At 41.4% G+C, this 16478-nt stretch overlaps 1 protein-coding gene across 1 annotated transcript; it reads right to left on the reverse strand.

Annotated features, from left to right (window-relative positions):
* Window positions 1-3194: 3194 nt before the first annotated feature.
* On the reverse strand, window positions 3195-5488 carry Fign (fidgetin, microtubule severing factor). The gene has a single exon (XM_041631669.1). The coding sequence runs from the start codon at window positions 5483-5485 to the stop codon at window positions 3239-3241; it is 2247 nt and encodes a 748-aa protein (XP_041487603.1). The 5' UTR covers window positions 5486-5488; the 3' UTR covers window positions 3195-3238.
* Between the last annotated feature and the right edge of the window lie 10990 nt (window positions 5489-16478).

The following is a 16478-nucleotide window of genomic DNA, read 5'->3' on the forward strand; positions in this document are numbered from 1 at the left end:
TCCCTCTTTTCCTTCTCATCCCTGTTGGAAATGTTATTACAGTTGTGTGGAAGGGAGCTAAGGGTTGTCAAGAAGGCTGGTTGGATCTCCTCCCTGGATGGGAGCAGATTGACTGGTTCATTACCTCACACTCATTAGGATCCTCCTCCAAGTTCTAAACGGATCAAGAGAGGCCAAGAGTAGGAAGTCCATTTCCTCAGCTGTCCTAGGATTCGTTGCACATGCCCACTTCTAACGATCTGGAACTTGTTCTCCCCCAAGCTCTAAAACGGCCAGAAAAGGGGTCTTGATTAGGCTAGTCCATGGAAGCGTTTAGAACAATGTCACATGGAATCAAAAACTAGAGTAGACGGTGAGACGGTCAAATTTCCCAGTTTGCTAACATGATCCTAGACCTGCCTTGGCTAAGTGGAAATCACATGTAATTTCAGCTTCTGCTAAATATATGTATCTCAGACCATGTCTGTCTCAAACTAATCTCAAGTCATTCACATCTCAAACAGATTTAAAGCCACTTAAAGCTGAAAGCCAACATGTATGACTTCTGCTCATTATCACCATTGTGAGAACAAAAAAAAACAATTGTCATCTCATGTATTTGGCATTAAGTCTCGCAAGCCACACACCACAATACGTGGGTTGATATTGGATTCTTGGAACTTGACTAAAGAAGACTGGGTTTGTCACAGCTTGCCAGATGTGTTTTAGTGAACACAGCCTATTGGTGGAAATGATATGTGAAGTCTTCAAAACAGAAGAGAGATCAGTGCTGTGCGGGAAAGCTAACTTGTGACTGAGATCAATATGGGCCCACGAGTCAGTGGATATTACAATCTCCTTAGCATGGGCAGTGTTCAGGGGAGATCCAGAATAGGACTCTAGCATTTATTCATTTGTAAAAAGCAGAAGTATCTTAGACTCGTTATCATTTTTTGTATCCTTAATGAAAGGCACTGCTTTTCAGTTATGGAATATTTATATTTAAGAACAGTGTTCATTGATAGACTTTCAGAGTAGATTAAATTCTAGTTCATTTGCTCCGTTTTAGCAACATGAAAAATAAAGAGGGGGATTACTAATCAGACATCATAAAATTTTGAAATACCATGAGGTCCTCATTTATTTTCTCTGGGTTAATATTTCAGAGAAATAATTTACAGATGAGCTAGCAAAAAAAACCTTTTTTTGAAGGGAAAAAATAACAGAAAAGCCTTTCATGGGGCTGCCATTGAATTTATTTAAAATTACCTTAAAATTACATGACTTATTGAATACACAAAATGCCAGTGCTTTGCAACAGTTACTGCATCTCTATTTAAAACAAAACAAAAAAACGAACAAAAAGAAAAAAAAAAAAGAGGGGCAAAACCCAGGAAAATACATTCAAAACGCTTGGCTGTTCTGCTTCGGCACAGGGAGTGCCGGGGAAAGCTCTGTCCTGCGCTGTGACCGTGAGAGGCAGTGATGAACATCAGTCAGCTTCCCATGAAAACCTGCACACAACACATTACAAGAGACCAAGGACGACCTGGTGGGAGGCAGGAGCAGAGGTGGGGATCGAGAGAGAAACGCCACATGTGCCGTGCGGTAGTGTTCAGCAGTGAAGGAAGGCATGAAAGACTAGTGCTTTGGGAAACTAGATTATGGCAAAAAGAAAAGAAAAAGATGGAAGAAAACACAACACAACAACAGGACAAAACGGAAAAGTCCCACATTCGGCAAGCTCTACTGTGGTCGACATGTCCATGTCTAACTTCTTACTGGACTTTCCAAAAGAAACATAAAGAAAGCGAGGTAGAAACGAATGAGGGAGAACTACAGCCGGGGGGGGGGGGGGGTTCAAGATGAGAAGCCAACATGCACTGTGAAGAGTGAAGTCAAGATGAGGGATGAGGGAGGAGGACATGGAGAGGTTCTCTGTGGAGACGTAGAGTTGGTTAATTTTTTTTTTTTCTTCTTGTGTGTTTGATTTGGTTCTATCCTCTGCATTCTCTGACATGGCACGGCAAGCCTAGAAACTCTCAGTGACTAGAATGGCGACACCCGTTCCCAGCAGTGTGTGTGTGTGTGAGAGAGAGAGAGCTTCCAAAATAAAACCCCCACCACCTCCACCACCTCTCCCATGGCAGGAAAAGGCAGTTACGTGTCTACCTTCTGTCACTTCCAAAGTCCTAGATAGGTCTGCGGCTGACTGCTCTAAACACCAACACGAACTGAATACATAAGCCTTCAATTAACCAGTGTAACTCTTATGAACATTTTCACCTAATCATCAAGGAGAGCAATGTATTAAGAACCCTTCAATAATTGTTCTGCTCTGGTTAGTTCCCCATAATTTGTAAGAGAACTTAAAAAAAAAAAACCCTTCCATTTCTACTTTCAATGGTAAATATTCAGTTGTATCACACTTCAGTAATTTTTCCGGATACATTCAAAGTAATTTTCCTTGCTATTCTCCAATTGTTGAGGTAAACATACATTTTAATATAAAGTAACATCGAAGCCTAGCCTATTACTCTCAGCAGTACATAGTGCTTTTAACACATTCCTTTGAGGTACTGGACAAATCACAATCACTTTCCTGAGTTTTTGCAGACAAGAACATTAAAAGAAATGAACTGCAGAAATTAAGGTCCAGATTACCGTTACCCTGTGTTACCTGTTCTTAGCTTAACACTGCAGAACAGACAGGATTGAGGAATACTGTTGCTCTTATAATGGCAAAAATCTGGTTTTCTGTTGTAACACGACCGTTCATCTCTTTAGTCCAATAATGTTTAAAGTTAAAGCTCTTTATATTAGCACATGCCACCAATGTAATTGTGAGGCAAACGAAAAAATAAAGCACCACTCCAGGCACTTAACAGCAACTAAATCTCGAGAACAGCAGAATGGAATCAACACACGAGGTTCATGTCCTTCTGAAATCAACACACTTGCACCTTGCGTCTCGGTGAGTGTTGTCTCGCTGGAACCGATCCGAGCATTCACATGGATACTCTCTCTGTCATCTGGGGCTTTCCAATCAGAGGCTCTCATCTGATGCATGTTTCCTCCAAAGCTACCCTGCCTCTACAGACGCAGCGCAATCATCGTGTTCCCCAGTACCCTCTGCAATTGAAACACTACTGGAAAGGGGCTCTATTCCCTATGTAGCAGGTTTTATGTGTGTGTGCCAACATTCATTACATTTTGGTGTTGTTGTTGTTGTTCTTGTTTTTAACTTTTAAAGACTGAATCACTGATTGCAACCAAACATTTTGTTCCATTCAACATACATATCAAGCTCTTTCTGAGTTATGCTGGGCTGAATCTTGCAGAAAGCATTTTCAAAGTCTTGATACGTAACGGGCCTCAACTGGCTGGGCATAATGGCCGAAAGGTCTGTGGCTGGAATAGCGTGGAGAGGGCCCACTGCTGCTTCCTGACACAAATGAGCCACATCGAGTCCAGAAAAGCCTTCCGTACGCTGGACGAGCAGTGCAAACTCCTTGTCATTGAGACAGTAATTGTGCTGTGAGAGCAGTTGTACTATTATCTGGTGCCTTCCTGTGCTGTCAGGAAGTGGGATTAAAAGTCTTTTCATGAAGTACCTGCGAAGAGATTCATCTATTTCTTCGGGTTTACTGGTGGCACAAATGACTACGATTTGGTCCTCAGCCGAAGTTAGTACAGTGTCCAGCTGCATCAGAAACTCGGTTCTCATCCGACTGACCGGACTGTGTTCCTCGCTCACTTGAGAGGAGAGAAGCATGTCAATGTCACTAACAAAAATCACTGAGGGCTGGCGACACCTGGCCACAAGAAAAGAGGCATGAATAATTTTCTCCGCTTCGCCTAACCACTTCGCAACTAGTCCGGAACCAGCAATTTTGAAAAACGTGGCCCCCAGCTGACTAGCTATGCATCTTCCCAGGAGTGTTTTGCCTGTTCCCCGAGGTCCAAAGAGAAGGATGCTCCTAGGCAAGGCCGTCAGCCCGCTGAACGCATCGGACCTCAACACTGGCCACAACACCTCCTCCTTAATGACAGCCTTCACCAGGTCAAGACCAGCTATGTCACTCCAGTCCACGGGAGGTCCTTGGGTGATGATCTCATTGGTGACTAGGTCAATGAGGTGCGTGTCAGTGTTCTTCAGTTGCTCGTCCACAGAGTGGTTCGATGAGGTAGCTGCACGGAGTCCCGGACCTTGCATTGGATGAGCGAGGAGCTGCCTAGGGTCTTCCCCGTGCTCACTCATGACTGGCGACGTGTACTTCCCAAAGGATTCACTGGATCTTGATCCCAGTGAATTTTTAGCAGTACTGTAGGAAGGAGGGGTCAGAGCCCTACTGGACTGACTGCTGAATTTCCTTTGCTGTTCAGAGGACATCAGCTGCTTTGTTGGCTTAAATGCTAAGGATGATGTTTCAGCATTTCTGTCAAAGCCATTCCCCCGATTCGCGTTTGAAATGCTGTTGTCGGGCATTCGGTACATAGGACTCTGTGTCGATCTCTGTTGGCCATAGCTGTAATTTCCGTAACTGGAGTCCATGTCTCCTTGCCCTGCCATATAGAAAGCTTTCCTTTTGAGAGAACTTGCCGAGCTGTTGGCCAGAGTAGAGGGCGCGATGGGCGTCAAACCATGACCCTGGTAGGTGTAGCCAGGAACCGTAGTGGGGGGCAAAGGAGTGGGAGCAGGAATTCCTGAAGGCAGGTATGCAGAAGGAGGTGGGGGCGCTCCACCAGGGCTGTACCCAGACCCCACGGCCGTCTGAGGAGGATAGCTAGCAGAGGGATAGCTGTAGCTGGAGAGATTGGAAGTCCCATTGTAGCCTGGGACCAGGGCTGGTGGGGGAGGAGGAGGAGGCGGTGGCTGCAGGAGCCCGGAGCTATGCAGTGGCGATGGATGAGGCGAAGGAAGTGCAGGCGTGGGCTGGCTACTGTACGTAGAATGCAAATACGATCCGTTGTATCCTGGAGCATATTCCTGAGATGGGAGCCCTGCATGAAGACTAGGTACTGTGTGGCTTCCACAGGTACTACTTGAGTAACTTGGTTCTGTCAGGTTGCTGGCCACCCCAGGGGAGCTCCCTATACTTGCAGAGACATCTACGGGAGGGAGGGCTGAACTGACACCAGCTTTGCTAGCAGTGATGACATCCGGAACACAGTTCATAGGATAAACGGCTTCTGAATTCAAGGAAGGCTGCCAGGGTTCGCTCTCGTTTTTCCGACCATTCACGAGTCCTGATGGTGTGTCTGAATAATTGCTGAGAACAGGTCGGTCCACGGGACCTTCCAAAATGCCAGAATACTTCTCTGCATATTTCTTCAGAAGGTTGGATGCAGTCAGAGCAGATATGTCATCATTTGCCCAGGCGTACTGGTAGGTGCGCTGCAAATGACCTCTGTAGGCTTCAACTTTGTGGGCAGGAGACCGAGTGGTTGAGGTGATGTCAAAGTGCTGTTCTGGCCACTGGGCATGCTCCGGCGTCCACTGCATCTTCAAGCCTAAGTATTTGGGGGGAGGGGGGAAGAGAGTAAATTCACTTAGACATTCATCGGAATTCTTAAAGCTTTCTCCCTGACTACAACTGTTATCTATTAATCTATTATCTTCCCTTAATAATATAGACATGGGCAAGGATCCTCCCAGATTATAATATCTATTGTGATCTCTATAATACAAATTTTTCAAAGTGGGGTAAAAAAATCAACCCTATAAAAATATAAGTCCAATGTAAAAGAAAACTCTGTAGAAAACCAAATATATATATATATATATATATATATATATATATTGACAGCCTTATTGCTGTCAATCCCATCAAGTTACTTGTTAACCACACACACTTATACAATGTCTATGTACGCAAATAATACTGTCCAATTAGAATTCAATCATAGTCGCTTGCAATAACACACACATACATTTTAATATCTGGCATGCAATACGGCTAGCATGTATGCCACCTAGTTATTTGGTTCTCCCCATCGGTTTCTGTTTTCTATTTTAACAGTATAAAAATGAGACACAGCTGACAGGCCGCATCTGGGATCCCTCTCTTATTTGGTTCTGAACACCTAGTTAGCACAGTATAATGCTCCCTGCACAGAACAATATGACACAGACATAGCAGGTCATTTCATAATCCAACTCTCATCTAAAGTGGTCCACGACAGTTTCAAATCTGCTTCGTGGAGTGCAGCAAGCAATCTCCCAGGCAGCGCTCCACCGCTTTCATCGCACAAAGCCTACAACTCGGTATGAATTACAACTGGCTCCTTTCTGCCTCTCAGTTCTGTTGTTGAGTCTGGAAAAAAAAAAAACAAGCATCACTTGTCTGTCGGGCTTCTAGTGTTGTTGTCCCTTCTCCTCTGGTAATCCTCCTCCCCTTATAGACTGCAAGGTACCAAGTGGGGAGAGAAGAATATATATATATATATATATATATATATATATATATATATATATATATACATATATATATATATATATATATATGAGAAAACAGGCAAGAAGGGATGATCAGAACTGGACTCTAACTCCTTAAATTTCTATTGTGAGCCATGTGTGGCAGAAACGGAAAGAATACGACTCAGCAATGAGGTCATAGGAGTAATTCCATCACCTGACAGATTGCTAAATGAAGCCAGGGACTCCGTAGTAATCCTGAAACAGGTATTTTCTGACTTAAGAGAAAATATTCAACTATTAGAATCAGACCGTCATTTTAATTTAGAACTTTTGAAAGGCCTTAGAAATTACCTGGTTCACATATTACACAAGCATTGCCGAAAGCGACTCATTTAAGGTGTACCCTTGAGGGTTACATGTCGTTAGGTACCAAGGAGTACGGGAACTCCATTCTTCTATTTTTTAGTGCTTGTTCATCTTAGCTCTAATCTCTGCTCACTTGGAATGAACACTTCCTTTCCTGCTACAGCTGTTTTAAGATACCCTCCTTCATCTCTTTTGTGTTACCCAAAGTGAATTTTGCAAACCATCTTGTGCCCTCTGGCAAGGAATCCTTGATAAGAAGAAGACCTGGTCTAAATGAAGCGTCTGTGGCAATGCTCGGTTCCCTTCTGAATTCCCCCAGCAGTGTTGACAGCTCTTCTCCCCTCTGTTCTCCTCCCCCAAGCACTCCAGCTCCTCACTGCCTGACTCTGGCTTCTGACATGGCCAGCGTTGACTCGCGGAGCTAAACTGAACAGAGCACAGTTTGGTAACAGAATGGCATGTTGATTCCCTTCTGACTCCCTCTTCCTTGTTTGCAAAACCACTGCACCAGACAGTGGAAGTTAATTAGCAGGAGGATGCTGTGCTAATTGTGTTAATTTACAAGGTTTTAGTCAAAGAGAATCATGCCAGGGCTGGCACCGCTGTCATGCTTCAGACTTAATGATTAAGAAATACTGAAAACAAGGTGGGAAGGATTGCAGTAATTACACAATAAATGAATAAAGCAACAGGATTCATTTGCAAATATAGTTTACTGCAGTTGTACTCATTTGCATTTGGTTTTTTAAAAAGGATCCATGCAGATATTCATTTGCGAGTCACCAACTCAGTGAAATTAAGTTTGAATGCTGCACAAGTTAATCAACCTCTCTCTCTCTCTCTCTCTCCCTTCCCCTCTCTCTCTCTCTCTCTCTCTCTCTCTCTCTCTTTCTCTCCCTCCCTCCCTGTGTTTAGTAAAAATACCAAAGATCATATAAATTCTTTTGTATATACAACAGACCCTTTAAACAATCTAGTCAATCAGTAAAACAGCATTGTGAACCCCAAAGAAGCACACCTTTATCCTTCAATTCAGAGACATAGGAAGGGGTGAGCAGAGCTCCAGGAAGAACAAAAGTGATCCTCCTAATTGTTTCTGCCTTCTTGATCATTACTTTCTTAGAGGAGAGAAATACACCACAAAATGGACAAAATGACTAAAACCACACTTAGAGGGGGGAAAAGATGCAATTTTAATGAAGCGGCTTCTCAGGAACCATACTTTCATTAAACGCAACTGGAAATGATAAAGGGCAAATCACCAGGAACCAATCGCAAGCCATCAGTATCTGCATTCTTCTTGCGTCAAGAGATTTATCTGAAGCTTTACAAAAAGGAGAGACTATAAATGTGACTGCAGTGTAGAACTAAAAGGCCTACAGATTCATTCATCCCATGATTATTTCCAAGTAATTTCCATTAGGATCTTTATTTCCTTAAAAAAAAAAATGCCTGACAACACTGAGTAGTGAAAATGGTAGCACACATGCTACGACTGGGCATTTTATTAGATTGAGAAAGAAGAAACATGAAAAAGTAGCTCGTAAAATAATTTAGAAGTCACAGGCAATGGAACATAGCACAAGGCATGAGTGGGCAAGTACACACCTATGCCTGTACACATACACACATGTGCATGCAAGAACACACAATGAAAGGATTCAGCTTCCTTCCAGTTAATTCATATCTATTTGTTGCAGTTAGTTAATAACCATGATAGAAAGAAATAACCTTTCATAAAAGTGAAACTGCTTTAAATAGAGAAGAGTTAAAAAGAAAAAAAAAGAGGCGTGGGGCCTCTCTGGCTGTCTTGGTTTAAATAAAGTTTTCTTATGAATTAATCATTTATGAAAATGCAAACCTGATTTTAATATGTTACCATTGCTGTAAGAGATAAGTCTATGCAGTTTGAGCAAAATGGATTGCCCACTTAAACAGAGGCTTTATGTGCAGATTTAAATGTAGCAAAACTAATTGAATTTCCAAACATTTCTACTTCATCTGAAATTAAGTGAAGATCTTATCCATCAAAGTAACTTATTGGAATACTCACTCGATTGGATAGGCTTATTGAGGTAATGAAAAGTTTATCTATGGTTGTATACTAAGTAACCACAGTTTTAGCAAACCTGAGACAGGAAAGCTTGAGTTCTGTTTATCCTGGAGGAAACAGGATTGTCTAGGAGAGCTCTGGAGTCATCAATGCTACTTGAAAGCAAAGGATAATCTTTAAACATAAACTGGATCCTGATATTGGTGGGATCCACCAAAGTCAGTATTCAGCAGCCTGGTGGGGCCTTGCAAGCATAAAGGGCTGAAATTTTAGGGTTACATGGAGGCGGCACCAAGTCCATTGCTGGTGTTATCCTTGTTTACTGGTGGTGATGAAGTGGAAGACAAGGAGGCACCCAATGTTCTTTGGACAAAGGTATCCTGCCCTGGTTTACTGCATTATTGCCACCTGTGAGAGCAGAAGGCTCCTGCCACCTAACCTGTCATTCAAGCAATCAGATGAGTTTTTATAAGCAGCTTTGACGTGATTTTTTTTTTCACTGAACATAGAAAAAAAAAAAAAAGTCCTGGTAATGACTCTATCTTACATTTTAGAAACTTGTTTCCAAAACAGTAACTCCCACTTTTGTTTGGAAGTATTATCCAAACAAAAATCAGAAAAGAGTCAGGCGTCTTGGTCCATGCTTCTAAACTTAGTATTGGGAGGTTGACGTGGGAAGTGCGTGAATTGAGGACAGCCTATGATACAGAGGGCTACCTTGGCTCGCATAACTTCTTCCCCACCCCCTCCAGAGAATAGAGGAAAACAGCACCTACAGCCTTTAAAGATAATTGAAAAAATTGTTCAAAAATGTCAATATTTACTTTGTGAAATATGAGAAATTTATTACCATAGCTAGCACATTTCACAGCAAAATGTATTTATGTTTCAAAATAATTAACAAAGTTATAGAAAATTAGCTTGATGGCTTATCAGAAGTGTTATCTATAGATGGCAGATTCTATGGTGCAGTCTCTGAGGCTTTGTCTTCTGTTCTTGCCACAGGATGAATTGTGAACGTCTAAATGAGCATCTCTGTGTCTTGAATACGACAGAGCAGGGATGTGTATGGCATTTTCCACTTTTCCCATGATTGACCATTTTAGAATTTAGTCCCTAAGCAGTCACTGCCTTACAGTTTGCATTTTGATCTTTACTGAGTTTTGAAGCATAACAACCAAAATGACTAAAGTTTTGTCACATTTTCAGAAGTCTAAAGAAAAAAATAGCAAAAGTGAAGAGAATAATATATAGGAAGGGGAGAAAATTAGAGATATACAGGTAGGTCTCCTAGAATCTATTTTTAGCATAGATTTCTGGAATTACCTGGAGACACTCACTTAGTACCCCAACTTAATACTTGCGAGATTTAACAGTTCGAGGTCTGGCAATTTTATGTTTCAGCTGTGTTCCCATGGGGCCCCTCTGCCTGCTGCTAAGGGCCGCTTTATCTGCAGCTTTCTTCAGTCTCATAAGGGTAAAGACCCAAGGCAAACACTGTAGTGTAGCAGGCGTGCTCTTGGGCACCTGCGCAGCAGTGCTCCTATGACCACATGCCCATAATGTTCTGTGGGTGACTGTACCGCTGACCTTTTCATTATTTTTTAAAAAATACTTAAGAATCTTAATATAATATTTATCAAGATTCTTTGTAGAAAGCAATCGTTGTTGGGATAAACAGAGCAAAGTAATTATAAGGGTTTAGAGTTTCCATGGTCTGTTAATGCAGCAAATTCATCATCCCTTACGTTGAAAATGGCAGAACAAGCACATAGAACTTTCAAGATTCATTGGCCACGAATCCAACTTGAGCAGAAAAGAACGTTCAGAAGGAAGGGCTGCAAATCCCTCTGGCTCCAGACATTGCCTCCTTGCGATATTTACTCATTCATTGCCTTTCTTCAAGGGAGCGAAGAGCTAGTAAAATGTTTGGTCATATTCTGCAGCCCTCTTCCTTTGTCTACTCATCTTGAGCAGCTAGGAGACCAGCATGACCCCTTGGATCGGCGAAACTCGCCACTGCATTTCCTAAGGTTTGCTGGACTTAAAAGGCAATGTAAGAGTTAGGAAAGGGTGGAGGAAAAGCTCAGTGAATTTTGTCTCTACTCAGTTCCAACAAACACACTCGAAAATCAGTCATTTACAGTATGAATGCCATATAGATGTTTTCAAACTTATTTAGTAAACAGACTGAGAACTTTCTATATATAAAACCTCGGAGCTATGTGAGGAAGTTAAATCAGGGGAATTTCTGCTTTGTTTACTCTTCATTTCATGTTATAATTTTCTTAAAATCCCTTAAGATTAGACTCTTATTTATTTTTATAATGGTCCCATCCAAACAAGGTTGCCCCCCTTCAGGTTTTGGGGTTTCATTTACTGTGTGTTCTTTTGGTTTGGAGACTATTACGTATAACAACGGAGATCTAGGGCCAGCAAAGTGGCTTAGCCTAAAAAGGAGCTTGCACAAGCATGACGGCCTGAATTCAATTCTGATTCCTAAGAATAGGTGGAAAGAAAGAGCTCACTGCATAAAGTTGTTTTCTATTTATACACACATGCACACACACACACACACACACACACACACACACACAGAGAGAGAGAGAGAGAGAGAGAGAGAGAGTTGTATTTCACTTTTTAAAAGAAGTTCAGAACGTTATCCCACACTCCTTATTCTCATCTTCGGCTAAGTGCCTTGAGCTCACTATGCTTGATCTCGCTGTAAAATGGACAGGCTAGTGCCAGCCCCTTACTAGGGTGCAAGACAGCCCTACAAAAAGAATGTTTTGTAAAAATATTTCCCAAGTGTGAGCCACACAAACATTGCTTGTCTCTTTTATTTTGAAAATGCCACAGGTATATTAAACACAAAATACAGGGACAATAAAAAAAGAAAAGTAAAACTATTCTCCCCTTCCTTCCTTCCTTCCTTCCTTCCTCCCTCCCTCCCTCCCTCCCTGTCTTCCTTCCTTGTCTTCCTTTTTTTCAATACAGCCTCTGAAAAGGAAAATTTCCAGTGTGAATATTGTTACAAGAAAGGTATAGAAGTTCGTTCATACTCAGCAAAACAAGGTGTAAGATCGCCATAATCAACAAGGGGTTGGAATTCAAACTGCTGGCTGGGTGATGAGGGACGGGTCTGTAATGCCAGTACATGCAAGCAAGAGAATAACTGGACGTCTATCCTGAGCTATGTAGTGAGACTCTCTTAAAAGTAAATCAATTGCTTTTATATCGTTTTCTTTATTTTTAATGCTATTTTGTCTCAATTTAAGGCGTAAAAAGATTTACCAGCAATGACTTATTTTAATCTGCAGTCTCAGATACTACGTACTAATACTGTCAAATAATTTTTCTCTTCAAGTCACTTTCACGCTTCAAAATTCCAAACTGCAATCATCTAAAAACACTTCCCAATCCTACCATATTGGCATGAAAGAGTCCTTTTAGAGGCCGCTGAAGGTATTTCTGACTAATTGGTCCTCAAATCAAATCCAATTTGGCTACTTCACCCTCTGGCAGAAACACAGCTGTCAGGCAGGGAGGGCAATATGCAGTTTGCAATTTTGAGACCAGTTTCTCCAGCACAGGATTCAATACACAGGTGCCTTAACAGTATTCAACAAACCAAACAACCTGGTCTCCATAGTTCTCATTTAAGACTAGTGAAAAGAGGGGACACTTCACCTCTGTCTGGCAGTGGTACGCTAAATTTGGTAAGCAGCTTCCTCTCTGGACATAATACCCTGTTCCTCAGTCTCGTTTTTCCAGTACCTAACCCATAGCTTACAAGCTGGGTGTCTCATACCCCTTTAAGAGCTTCAAAACTCTAATTTTGCTTTCAATGAAGTGAATATCTTGAAAAGCAGCAACTAATTTTTAGTTCAAAACTTTTTTCTTTCTTTCTTTTTTAATGTAGATCTTTTGAGAGGAAAAAATTTCCAAATACTACTTTTTAATAAGAAAGTATTCGGGGCTGGAGAGATGGCTCAGAAGTTAAAAGCATTGCCTGCTCTTCCAAAGGTCCTGAGTTCAATTCCCAGCAACCACTTGGTGGCTCACAACCCATCTGTTATGGGATCTGGTGCCCTCTTCTGGCTTGCAGGCATATACACAGACACAATATTGTATGCATAATAAATAAATAAATATTAAAAAAGAAAGTATTCTTGCCCTGTTAATCAGAGCACCAGAAAATGAATTGATGATGTTTGTCTTGATGGTGTCATTAGGACAGCACCGTGGAGTGGTAGATAATGGCGTGGTAAGAAACCTCGCCTGTGATTTCAAGCTCAGTTTTCCCATTGCTTGGATTCTCAGATATTATTTCTCTCTAGTTTTCGCTAAGTCCACCTCCATCATTCTTAATATTCTCCCTTTAACATGCTATGGATACTGACATCACAGGGCAATACAAGATTTAATAGTCAACTATATCAACCTTAGTACAACTTTCAAGAGGTTAAGACACCCGCAAAAAGACAAATCGCATAGAGGTGACAGAGCTTATTACACAGGTCATTATTTCGGGTTTATTAAGCGCTTGTGTTCATTACAGGCATAATAATTTGAACTATGATGGCATATATCTTGTCCTTAAATTTAGCTTGTCGATAACTTGTGATTTGAATGAGAGTCCCTGGAACACATTAAATTCCAGCTAGAGAAAGAAAATGTTTACTCATAAGAACCTGGCCAAATGAAACAATGACTACTTGCCGATACTGCAAACAGAGGATGAAACTCACTATGTATGTGACTAATTGGTCATTTTTTTTAATATGGAACTCGGGAGGAGGAGACAAGAGGAACTTTGCGAGTTGGCGCCAGCCTTGCCACCATAGTGAGTTCCAGGACAGCCAGACTGGTATAGTCAGAACTGTATGAGGCTCCCTCAGAGAAACAATGAATAACAATTTAAAAGATTGACTCTATGTACAAGAATAAAAGCAAAAACTTATACAAAGCAAAGTATACCAAAGAAGGATATCTTGAGACCTTAGAGTTTGTGTTCAATATATGATTAGGATACGCACCATATGATTTAAAGCACCTCACAAAATTGTGATTCTAATTCAAACAAGCACATCTTTTTATCCCTGGGGGGGTCCCTAAGATTACTATCACTTAAATCAAATATAAATGAATACTCACAAAGAAACCATGAAGCTTAAAACTACAAATGTGACATCTTTTTGTGTTCAAGGATGAAGGACATTTAAAAAAAATGGTTTTGGATTATAACAAAGTTCATAATAATAGTAATCTTTTAAATAGTACAGACCAGGGCTACACTCCTTGTACCACCTACAGTAATTCACAATGTGAAATGAGCACGTGTTCACGTACGATTGAGAATACAAAAGGGATTTGTACCCTGAGCAGCTAGTGCCAGCTGCCGTCGACCCACGCATGAGAAAGAGCCCGAGGTGAGAGGGCTGTCTTCTGCACACCAAGGCAAATGTTGCCCTGCTATGCCACCTCTGGATTTTAGGCAATTTATAATCAGTCACAACAGTGCCTTGTTGTTAACCTTTAACGTTGTTACCTTCCAGCCCCTCATTTCTCACGCTGTCTCTTCCCCCACGAATGTTTTTCAATCCATTAAGGCTATCTACCCTTCCTCCAGTTCTGTTTGTCATACAAAGATCATCAGGACATACCACATCTGTCCATAGGGATTCTGGAGCTAATGAATATGTATGTTCTGTGTCACAACCTGGCACTCCCCTTGTTCTGCAGAATCAATCCTCTTGTGTGTGTAAATAACAGGTGAGCTGTAGCATGCAGGAGTAAATGGGGTTAACACAACCAGAGACCCCCCAATGCTATATTCATGGCATCCAGCCTAGAACAAGCAATACAGATAGCAAAGTATTACATATTCCTAAAGGGTTTGAATCTTTCTTTTGAAAACGAATTTTGGTGATTCAAATTCCCACTGTTCCGAGACTGAGGATATTAAGGCTGATTTGGAAATACCATATAACCATATGACATGCATTTGCACTTTTAGTGACACAATCTAGGCTTGGTGCCATCTTGACTTATTAGTTTTCTGTTTACTTCCTCATTCATGATTCTTAACTGTCATGGTAACCGCTGTGCACACGTAGCTAATTGTAAATATTTACTTGCCCATGAAGCCTTTATTAGAAATATCTAAGACCAATGCTTGACTTTGTTATACTTTTTTATTTTAAATGTATTTTATTTGTGTGGGTGTTCTGCCTGATTGTACATGTGCCTGGTACACAAAAAGGGTATGAGGTGATGTCACATCCCTGGAACTGGAGTCACAGACTGCTGTGAGTCACCACGCTGGTGCTGAGAATTGAACCCGGGTCCTGTTGAAGAGCAGCGAGTGCTCTTAACCACTGAGCCAGCTTCCCAACCTCTAATTCAATTATATTTCAACTGAATTCCTTCCATGGTCACCTTAGCAAGTTGACAAAGCTCAATCGACAAATTTAGAATCTCCACATACACCATGATTTTGCAAAAGATGGGGTTTTCATCCATATTCTTTTCTGTATTCCTTCACAATCTTCTTTTTAAGAGATACTTTCCATAGAACAAACAAGAAAGTTGCCTATTTAGGCTGAGAGTTCTCTCATTCAACAAGGAGTAAGAATTAATGTATATATTAAACTAAAGCCTTTCAACTATTTTCCTTAAAAACTCTTTAGGTGAGTTGAAATACTGAAACTACACACATACAAAAATTTTGTTTAGGTTATTTATGCAATTTTCTCCTTTTTTGGCAATCTGTACATTAATTTTTAATGTAGTAAAGAATAGTGTATTGGACATTGGAAAAATTCTCTATAGTGAGGGCTGGGTGATACAGTGCATGAATTCAGTGTCCTTCACTCTGGGGGCCTCTGTATAATTTAATCCAGCCTGAAGACAATAACGTTGATCTGAAAGCAGTAGGAAAAGCCACATACAAAATGAGTTCTGGTAGGTTGTGCATTGTTATTTTCCATATGAGAGGACGCATGAAGACAAACTGCTTAGAACACACTGCTATGTGCCAGGAGCTCAAGGCAAGAGTTCACAGGAGCCCGGTGGGGTTTCATTACTTTGTAGTCTTTGCATACTGCCCTATTCCACAGTGAACTGATTGCACAGGAGCCCCACCCATCTTCGGGGTGCTCTGAGTTCCAGGCAAAGAAAGTGCTATGCGAATGCAAGGCCAAACCATTAGTGCCATCAGCATATTCAACGGGGGAAGATATGGAATGCTGCACGAGGGGACAGTAGCAGTAGAGGGGGCAGTGTCCTCAAAGCAAGAGGTGTTTCCCATCCTGGAGGAAGCAAACACTCAAAAGCTAAGCTACTGGAAACTGCTAAGAGCAGGAGGGACAGAGAGCAAGATACTCATTGTCAACCTCTAGCCTCTGCATGTGCACACACAGGCAACTGCACACACATGGGTGCTGCACACACATACCCCCCACAATCATGTTAAGATAGTATTGGAACTGTTCTTTTAATTGGTGTCAGTTGTGGTTGCTTGTGTTCAAAGAATAAGCTGGGCAACACCCCCAAATCCCGCTACTTCTTTTTAAAATTGTTGTTATTATATTCACACAAATTCCCTAAGCAACAGCAAAGCCAGCATCCACAAAACTATAAATTGACACATATAAA

The sequence above is a fragment of the Microtus oregoni genome, unplaced genomic scaffold (genome assembly GCF_018167655.1).
Source record: "Microtus oregoni isolate MIOR12 unplaced genomic scaffold, Mior012 000037F_ref0000500, whole genome shotgun sequence".
Lineage (NCBI taxonomy): Eukaryota > Metazoa > Chordata > Mammalia > Rodentia > Cricetidae > Microtus > Microtus oregoni.

What these genes read in the sequence shown, in the direction of transcription:
- Fign (XM_041631669.1), bottom strand. Translation starts at nt 5,485, where the DNA reads ATGCAGTGGACGCCGGAGCATGCCCAGTGGCCAGAACAGCACTTTGAC.